The sequence below is a fragment of the Aplysia californica genome, unplaced genomic scaffold (genome assembly GCF_000002075.1).
Source record: "Aplysia californica isolate F4 #8 unplaced genomic scaffold, AplCal3.0 scaffold00088, whole genome shotgun sequence".
Taxonomy (NCBI): Eukaryota; Metazoa; Mollusca; class Gastropoda; order Aplysiida; family Aplysiidae; genus Aplysia; species Aplysia californica.
Window position 1 is genome coordinate 385,595 of NW_004797358.1, and position 9,879 is coordinate 395,473.

At 39.1% G+C, this 9,879-nt stretch overlaps 1 protein-coding gene across 1 annotated transcript in view; it reads left to right on the forward strand.

Annotated features, from left to right (window-relative positions):
- Positions 1-660: 660 nt before the first annotated feature.
- LOC101854486 (eukaryotic translation initiation factor 2-alpha kinase) overlaps positions 661-9,879 on the forward strand; it is a gene marked incomplete in the record, with an annotated part of 22,035 nt that continues 12,816 nt past the window's right edge. The window contains 8 exon segments of the mRNA XM_013080474.2: positions 661-1,022; positions 4,729-4,858; positions 5,712-5,909; positions 6,257-6,399; positions 8,017-8,150; positions 8,606-8,733; positions 9,214-9,364; positions 9,647-9,781. Of these exon segments, the coding sequence (XP_012935928.1) occupies positions 817-1,022; positions 4,729-4,858; positions 5,712-5,909; positions 6,257-6,399; positions 8,017-8,150; positions 8,606-8,733; positions 9,214-9,364; positions 9,647-9,781 (1,225 nt within the window).

A 9,879-nucleotide genomic window follows, 5' to 3' on the forward strand; every position in this document is an offset into this window, starting at 1 on the left:
AGCAGAGATAGAGTCTTTTGTAATGAGGTTATAGCCTACAGAGCTTAGGCCCTTTTAAATGTCTTTTTGGGAAATAAACCCATCGTTCGTACTTCTGATAGTCCTTGTCTTTTTTATTCAGGCCTATGCCGTCTTTCTTCTCCAAGCCAAACACTGCCTGTGATTTTGATCCCTTAAATCCCCTTTACATTCGATCCAAGGAGATTTAAAGTTTTAGTTCTAACCTCCTCGATTCGATCCCAATGACACGTTCGACTCCTGTCAAGTCTGTATGGTCTGTTGGTTTTTAAATTGCATCAGTCTGCATAATATTATAGGTTATATATAAGTTGGTGAGTCAGTCGAGAGGCTTGCCTTCCAGCTCATGCGGTGGTTGTTGGCTCCCTCAAGAGAATACTTGCTAGCAAATGTTAGGAGTAAACATGATATTGAAAACAATTAGATTTATAATTAGGCCTAGTTACAAATTAACAATTTGCTTTAATTAATAGTATTTATGAGGAAACTCGGGGGTGGAAACTCCCGCTAAATCATCGTTTTAACTAAAATTAGAAACATCAGGCAGAAAAGTAATCGGGAAAACCCAGAGATGAATCTGGCAGGTTCTCGAGGCCAACGTGTAACTATGACCTCATTTCCGTCAAGGGAACCAATGAACTACCATGCCGTGCACTTCCGGCACAGGAAATAAACACTGACATTACAATCTCACCTCACACCACAGTTGTTCTCGTGTACCAAGGGGAGGGATAAATATCTAGAGGGATTTTTTCTTCAACTTGTCGTGGGTTCCCTGGCTAATTTTTTTTAACTAACATGGGCCGGAGGAGAAAAGGACACTGGATGGCTAAATGTTTGCAGGTTATCCTGACGGTTTCTACCATCTTGACTTTGTTTTTGACCGCTCTGATGGCGAATAGTGTCAGTTCAACTTCAACAACAAACTCACCACCGTTGTCAACAACAAAGTCTACTGGACATGCCAGCCCAGCAAAAAGGCAGTCAGATCCCAGCTGCGACATGTTCGTACCTTTTTCTACTATTTGTGTATTTTTGACTCGCAGTTGACCCCTCGCCCTTGCTTTTAAAAAAAATAGATCTAGACTAGACGTCTATGCAGTGACTGTGACAATAAATAAAGTGCTGTGAACTGAGTGAGGCCACCTCCGGAGTGAGAATAGTGCAGGCGAGTCTTGTGGCTATTCTCACCCGGTGCGCGTTCACCAAATTTTGCGTTCACCCTAAACCACAGAATTCTACACTGTGATAACAGAAAAATTGTAGAATTCTGTGCCGTGAACAAACGTTCCATTACAACTGTAGCCTACTAAAAGCGTACAATTTTGTCTGTGGGCAGTGGAGAGAGAGAGAAAGAGAGAGAGGAGTAGCGCAAGAATTTCCGGTCAAAACAAAATGGCGACCCGCGTAGTTCGGCTCGATTCGAAAAGTTAAATAGCCGTAGCTTCTTTTTAGTAGACAACCACATTAATTTACTTTTGTGTTTTAACATCATTTTTTAACTTTGTTTTGGTCAATTTGATCGTCCACACCGATAGACAGTATTCAGAAAGAGACAGAGAGAGAGAGAAGAGGGGAGGAGTTGATCTTGCGAGAACTTCCAGGCGGGTGAGAATAGCCACTTTCACTGAGTCTGAGTGAACATAGTGGCGTGAATGTAGCCTGCAAACTAGACTCTACGTTCACAGCACTTTATTGTCATAGTTTGCAATTTTGAATTTAAGAATGATCTTGCTCGCTTCACCCCGTATCCTTTTCCCTTTTGCTTCTTCTTTTTTTCACCCCGTCCCACCCCTCCTCCCGCCTTGGCCTTCTTCTTCTCACTTGTTTCTTCGAAGGCCTTTTATTTTCAAATCGTCAAGGGGGGCTCTCGTGGCCTAGAGGTTAAGGTGTTCGCCTCTCTTTCAAAGGTCCTGGGCTCAAATCAGTGTAGCGGCGAAGATTTTCTTCTCTACACAGCGCACCGGCAGTGGAATTTTAGTTGCCGCTGGGGTTTCCCCGCCGGGCGCCTTATCACACCGGGGTCATGGGGGTCAGCTCCCTGTCGCCGCTCTGTCTGGGCTGACTTAATTTTTTGTACTTTTTAACGTAGAATTTTAGGTGTATCCTTGTATTTATAAATAATGGTAATTCTCATTTAGTGCAACCAAAGCGGGCATTTCTGCTCTTGAGACCAAAAAAAGAATGGACGTTGTATAACTTGTCTGGTTATTTCGTTAGACGCCCTGGATTCGACAATACTAAATTGCAAATTTTTTTGACTAGCGTGAATGAAAAAAAATCAATATATAAAAAACGGCTCGACAAAGTCTGTCGAACTTTTGGAACATGAATGGCATAGCATTGGTGCGGATACTCAGAAAAGATGGTATCTGATCTGCGCAAATAGAAAGAGCAGCTGTAATTTTGCAACTTTATCCATCGGGCACACTATTCGCTATGAAGTAACACCTCCAAATACAACTTTATGTGTCTAATATAATCGTGAATATTCGCATATTTTCTCGAAAGTTTATAAAAGTAACCCTGAAGTTTCTCCATGAAAAGTACAAATTGCTTTTAGTGCCAGAATACATCTTCAATGTAATACGAACAGTATCTGTTACACTCCAGAAATTCCTTACTTTTCTTAAAACGCTAAGTCTAGGTTTTGTAAGTTGACTGAATAATAGGGATGACTTCCGGTAATTGGGTTATAAGAATAATTTATAGCTTTCCAGTGACACTGAATCAGCACCAGACTTTTCCAGCTTTAATTTTCGCTTATATGACCATTTGCAATAACTGACAATGTTCTGATTTCTTTTCATTCAAAATTGTGTCCGCGCATATTTCCGACACAAAAACTAAGAATGATTGTGTTAGCTGTCAATATTTTTATTCCATACAAGAAGTTTATCTCTACCCATGTATTTACACGGTTTTGTGGGGGTTTTTTAATGGCTTATAACATTATATCTTTTTTAGATGTATGCAGGCTGCCACTTTCTCTTATTTAATAATAAAATGAGAGCTAACGCTGATCGTCTTTAGTTAAAAAACGCAGATGCGCATCTTTCTTCTCCTATAACTTGACTATTACTATTCGCGCAGATTTAAGATTTCTCATGGTAAAAGACATGATATTTGTAGTCAGTTTAACACAGATTTTGGAGAGATCTGTCGTTCCCTTTTTAAATTAATAATCATTTATTCATAAGTTTGTAATTAAGATAGGACAAATTGGGTACTCTACAAGCACTTGTCTTGAACAAAAACTAAGGCACAGAAATTAATAATTCTAATGCAGATTAAATCTCAAGACATTGAGCTTTTAGTGTAATGGTTTGCTGTGTGGGATGGGTAAAAAGTTATATCGTTTTAAACATAGACAAAAATGCGAACTTCCTAACCGACACCAGCAAAATCGCTTCAGGGCTCATTAACCCCGTGACCCCAAGCCCGGGAGCTCTTGCGGGCTGTTGAGTCACGCTAACTAAAGGTAACAGAATCAGGCGAAAAGTGACGCAGTGTTTAAAATTGTCTCCTTTCACCTTCTTTCCTTCTCTCCTCTTGCAGTATTCTCATTATTCTGTCGTTTCCACTTTCTTTCCCCCATCCCTTCACCTCCTCTGCCCCCTCCACTGGGCTCCTGACTCTTTTTGCAGCCCTTCTACTGCTACTGCTTGGCTCCTTCTTACTGCTGTCTTTCAGCCACACTTTTGATCTTCTGTTAGGAATGATTTACACCTAGCCTTCTCAGACAAGGGCGAAAAATCTAGGAGGTCCGTGTGCAAGTTGCACTCGTTAAACTTCCTTTGGTGGTCCAAAATAGATGAGTAGGCTTCGGACGCCACCCGGGCAAAATTCAAAATTTCTTACCAATTCAAAATGTTTGGTGTGTCCCACACGCTCACATATGACCTTATAATGGAGTTTCGAGGGCCGTAAAACACTTACCAAAAAATTGTCGTGTGTTGCCGGGTCCAGGAAGAGAATTGAAGTCGTGTTCCATGCGCTGAGCGAGCAAAGTCTTGTCGACCGCAGCTGTTTGGCTGTTCCCCCTTTCGCCCTCCGTAAAGTCTGTTGCTTTTGCACCACCGCTTCGTTATTTTTCACGCGAGTATTCCTTTGCTGTTTCCTCATTCACTTTGAGTGACTGTAGCATCTCAGTCATGCCTCTGTGGCAATGGTGGATGATTCAGGGCGCTGTGAATGTAGTCACTGCAAAAATAATGTAATGTCATGTTGTCATGATGCAGTGGAATCAGGTGCTCGTGAATTTTGGATAGTGTGTAAGCCGGGCTTGTTCATTTGCCTTTCTGTGAATGAAAAGAATATTCATCTCTCTTGAAGAGAAGTCAAGATATTTGTGATTGAAGGAGATGGGGGTAGCCTGATTTCAGAGGTGAAATTAGCGAGAAAATGACTGACAAAGTTAGGTGACTTCTAAAGTCTAAAGCTTGAGAGTCCTTGGAAATTGCAAAATTACATTTTTAGTTCTATTAATTAGCGTTTTTTCAGTAACATCCACCCAGAAATGTGTTTTTGAAACGACTTAAAAGGAGTTGAGCCAAAAAACAGAAATTCGATAAAAGTTACTAAACAGGCAAAAAAATGCCAGTTTCTCCCATTTTATTATTTAAGTGAGCACCTGATTTCACCATGCTGCCTCACAAATGTGTCCCGACTGATGAATGAAGAACTTACAACCCTTCCTTTGCCTTTCAGGTTTTACATTCTAGTGAGCACCATTGATGGGAAAGTGTCAGCCTTGGACTTGCACAACCAGGGATCAGTGGCCTGGGCTGTGGAAGCTGATTCAAAGCCGTTGTATTCATCTAGCTTGGCAAACATGGAGGTGAGTCTGATTTTGGTAGACAATTTTCTCCTTTGTTTTGCTCAATCAATTCTACAGTTCTGTAATATAAATACCATGTGGCGGCAAAAGGGAAAATTTGTGCCAAATGCTGAATTTTTCTTATGTCTGAACTCAAAATGAAAAGAGAAAGCCTATTTTAAGCAACATACTTTTTATTTCCTCAGAATCTGTCAATTGCAACCAGAGCAGTGCTAACTTGATCAGGCTTAATTAAGGTCATAATTGAAAAACTGAAAATGCCTTTTGTATATAATATAGAATGCAACTTTGGCTTTGGCCTTACATGTATGAGTCCAACCCCTTCATGATGCAGGGTCAGTTTGTGCTTCACTGCTTTGGATCCTCAGGGACGAAGAGAAACCCTAGATTTAGTGGTTGAATGCCTATTATTAGACCTAGATTGAAAATACTATGAACTGTCTCTTAAATGAAAATATTTCATCTCACAGAACAAGTACTGCTGAATTTGAATCTTAATTTAGTTTTACGAAGTGTGTGTAATAGAAGCAGTAAGCCAAATGCAAAATATGACTAATAATGTTCGTCGTCATGGTCCTCACATTTCGCAAGATTTGACGAATGCCATTCATTACAGCAACAGCTAGCTTCCTTTGCCTCATTTTATAAAGTGACGAAGAGGTTTGTTTAGCAAACAGACTTTTCTGAAAAAATTGTCCTTAGAAGTTATCCTTAGTTGTCTTAATTTTGTCCTTAGAAATCCTCATTTCTTCTTGAGATGGTACATGTTAGAAAAGTTTAGTTCAATCATTTGCTGCATATAAAAATGTGGTCATTATTGAAGCCCATTTCTTTCTATCTTGTTTTCTAACAGGTGATTCGCAATGGCAAAAAAATGAGGCTGATCCCTTCTCTTGATGGAGCCCTTTATCAGTTTGATGGAGACAAAGTTGAAGCCATACCAATGTCTGCTGAGACTTTGTTGTCCTCGACGTACAGAGTCAGCGATGATTCTATGGTTGTAGGGAGCAAAGATATAAGAAATTACGGAATTGACTTCAAAACTGGAGAGGTGATTACTGTACAGCTGATAGATTGGATTCCTTTTTGACAATTTGTGTTTTGCTGCATGTCACAGAACATTGGTGAGATTATAATTAGTAACGGTATTAAGAAAAGTTCTTAGAACAAGAAAAATGCAGTATTGAGATTTCTTCCAATTATGTTTATCATCAAAAGGTCCTTATCTATCATTCATTTTTGTGAGCTTGTAGAATTGTACCAGAAAGCAACTTAATCTTATAAACACTCTGAGAATGATATTTCCACCTTCCATTGCTCAGTATTGGATGAAAAGGCATGAACTCAGGGTCTTGTGAAGCTGCGTCAAGACAAAAAAAAATTGTTTTGTTGTTTCAGATTCAGTTCATGTGTGGCAGCGAAGGTTGTAGCAACAGCAAAGGTGAAGCGAAAAATGACCCCATAGTGAGCAACGATGTACTGGTGTTGACGCGGACCACTCAAGTTGTTCGTTGTGTGGATATTAAGAATGGACATGAAAAGTAAGATTGCTGGAGATAATGTGATTCAAAAGAACTGACATTTGTGTAGATATGACACCCTTTCATGTCTAATCATGTCTAATATCTATTGCATCTCCTCACCACCACCCTCCTCCCCTTTTTCCCCTTCCACCATTCCTCTAATCCCCTCATTCCCTCAACTACCCCAACCCCCACCTACAAAATAAAAAAGGAAGGCAAGTTACATGTCCCTTTTGCAGCAATGACAAGGAAAAATTAAATTTATATCCATTGCTCTGAAACAAGATAAAGTGAAAGTAAATTCTTAGTGGACTGTGGTTTTTGATTTAAAGAATCCATTGATAAATAAAAAAGTTATTGGGATTTTTTTTTTACGTTTACTTTTTCATCCTCTGTTGCTGTTTAGTGTTTAGGGGAGATGCAAGTTTCCTATGGTAAGCCAGCTCTGCAGCTCTTTCAATCGCCAAAAAGTGGGAAGTTTCTTGATGTAGGCATATTTTGAAGGAAACCTGTTCACAAGTCAATAGTGAATTGGGGTCTATGAATGAAACTTGGTATGTGCGTATGATTTTTTGTGCAGAATCTAGTTCTGCTATCGCTTTTTCAATGTCTTTATTACTTTGAATCTTTAAGACTAATATTTGCGTGAAAATTTGTTGAATTACGCAACATTGCTTGAACTGCTACCGATATGGGGGCCCGGGCTTGCAAGGTATTACAAAACGCCTGAAGTTTTCAACACATCTCAGTTTAAAAAATACTTTGGTCAAATTTTTAACATACTGGGCAGAATTTAGCTGAATTTAGTTTACTTGGTACAGAAAGGATATAATTTTGACCTTAAAAGGATCAGCTCTGTTTTCTGATTACCCCTTCTACGACTTAACAAAATGGTATAAAGAAAACCCATTGTGGACTCATCTGTGACCTACTTAGTTTTCGGCAGACAGTCACATGCCGCCTAGCTTTCACACACTTTTCGTATGTTGGCTGGCTAGCTTGTTCAGTTTGATACCCAGTTTCCACCTGGTGGTAATTTTAAGTTGTTATGTAAAATGTATTACACACAGGGATCTGAAATTTTACTGCAACAAAGGAGACATGTGGGGCCGCTGTCTAGTTGGTGTACATGCAGCAGCTCCCTTTAGTTTTTGAAAAATGGAAGAAAATCACACAAACAGGGCAATTTCTCCAGGTCTATAATTTGTCAGCACTGGACGCTTGCTTGTAGTAAGTTTGGTATTTTCTCTGGTTGGTTGCCATGTTTCATTCTTTTTCGTCCAAGGGTTTTCATGTAGCTATACTTACAAGAGTGTCACCTCTGATCCTGAACAGCCCAAAAATTACCCCGCACACCTGTTTTCCTACCCAAAGTGCAGCGGGCGATTGACATTGCTTCCCTTTTGTCTCTTCTTCTTTAGTGAGAAATGTAGAATGTTCTTCTCCTAAGTGGTCAGTGTCTGAAGATCAGATGACATAGTATTCGATTATATTTCCTTAGATGGAATTGAAAATGGTCTCTCTAGTTTAATGGTTTCATAATGATTGTAATGTGTTATGAAGTGATGTTATTTCATGGTAGAGTAAAAAGACTAAAGATGTTTTTTTTTCATGTGTTTTGTATTCTTTTAACAGGTGGAACTTCAGTGTTGGCCAGCATCAGGCTAGTTTGCCTCCACCAATGAAACAGGAGCAGATTGATGATGATGACATAGATGACAACGAAGACATGGAAGATTCTATACCTTTGTTCTCCAGTTTCCGTGATGGTAGGGAGCTCGGTGTCAAGATATCTGCTTTCATGACATACTTTAGAGAATTCTACTTGTTTGACAGAGTGAATGAGGTCTCGATACTTTTTTCAAACTAATCAGTAAAAGATGTTGCCAAAGTGCTATCTTTAGAGTGACTATTAGATCTGATCTTTAAGTACCGTAAAAACCTAATTTATGCTACATCTACGATATTGTTTCCTCTTCAGATTTTTAAAACGAGGTTTTAGTGATCATGTTTGTTGTGAATTTAGGTCTGTTTAGTATACTCTTTAGTACCAATGGAAAAAATGTGTTTGCTGTTATGAAGTATTTCAAGTGGACTTAATTTTTCCCCTCTGATTTTAACTGTGGTGGTTTAATTTTTATTTTTTGTTTGTTGCTTGTATTTGTGAAAATAATGTGGTAACAGCATTATAGTGATCAATATTGTATTTGTATTCAAATTTCAGAGGAATGCTCACCTAAGGAGTTCCTAGAAGATCTTGACTCTGAGAATTATCTCCGACTGATTGTTCCTGAGGGAAAAGTTGTTGCACTGAGTAAGGAAGACACGGCTACTGTCAAATGGGAGCATAAGGTGAGGAGGCTTGGTGTCTGTGTGTGTGTGCATGGATAGGGGGGGTTTAGTGCTTGCATGAGGTGCCCCAAGGATTGTGGCTGTACTGATTTGAAATGGTTACTTGATGTTTCTACTGTCAATTAAAAGTTATGAAGTTTTGAATGTTTTGTTGAACATAGCGATGAATGTCAAAATATCTTAAACTCTTCCTGTCCTCACTTTGAAAGTGTTTGTACATGTGTGACTTTGCTGTGAAATGAAGCAGTCAGCATGCTACATAGCGATCAACTCATAACCAAACATCATGATATTTAAGTGGAATTTTTCCTACTTTTATCTTGTACAATTTTGGTAATGGTTATAACACTTAGGTTACCTTAGCCGTCTATTGTACCTCAACAAATTGTTTTAGTAAGACTGATGTCACCATGTGTAGAAATCTAGAGATTGTTTGATCATCTTTTCAGTTTTCATGTGATTTTTTTTTTTACATTTCAGTTCAACAGCCCCATTGCTAAGGCATGGTTGCTAAGAAATGGGAAAATTGAAGCAATGAGTCTTTTTGATGGACGACATATTCCCACTCTAGGAAATTTTCAACCCGAGGATTTAGAGAATGAGAGCATGCATCAACCTTTACTTTATATTGGTAAGTTGTCATGAAGATCTGGCATTTTCTGGGCTCAAAATTGTTCTCTTAAGATAGAGCAAAAGGTTGGTGAATGTTTATTCTGTGGTAGGTTAAAAATACAAATGTACCCTGTCAAGTTACTTTATCAATCGTGTCAGGGCCTTATTTCTCTCACTCTGTAATTTTGCTATTTTGACTTCACCTGGCATGAAGGACAATTATTAGGATGACTGGGCTTATGTTAAAAGAAAAAAATGTTCTTTTTTAGAGAGTGCTAATCACATGATGTGGTCTCATCAGGTTCTCATCAGAAGTTGCTGTACATTCAGCCGTCACCTCAGATGGAAGCTGTGTTGAAGTCTTTCCCAAGCCGTAGGGTCGGTCATGTGATTGATCCTGCAATTAAAGTTTCCTGGAGGCCTTACCTCAACACTGGTTAGTATGCAGTTCCTCCTGAATATTTGTGTCTAGAATACCTCTAGTGAGTTCAAAACATGTGAGAACTTTTGTTATTTCCAAAGCTTGGGGGGGGG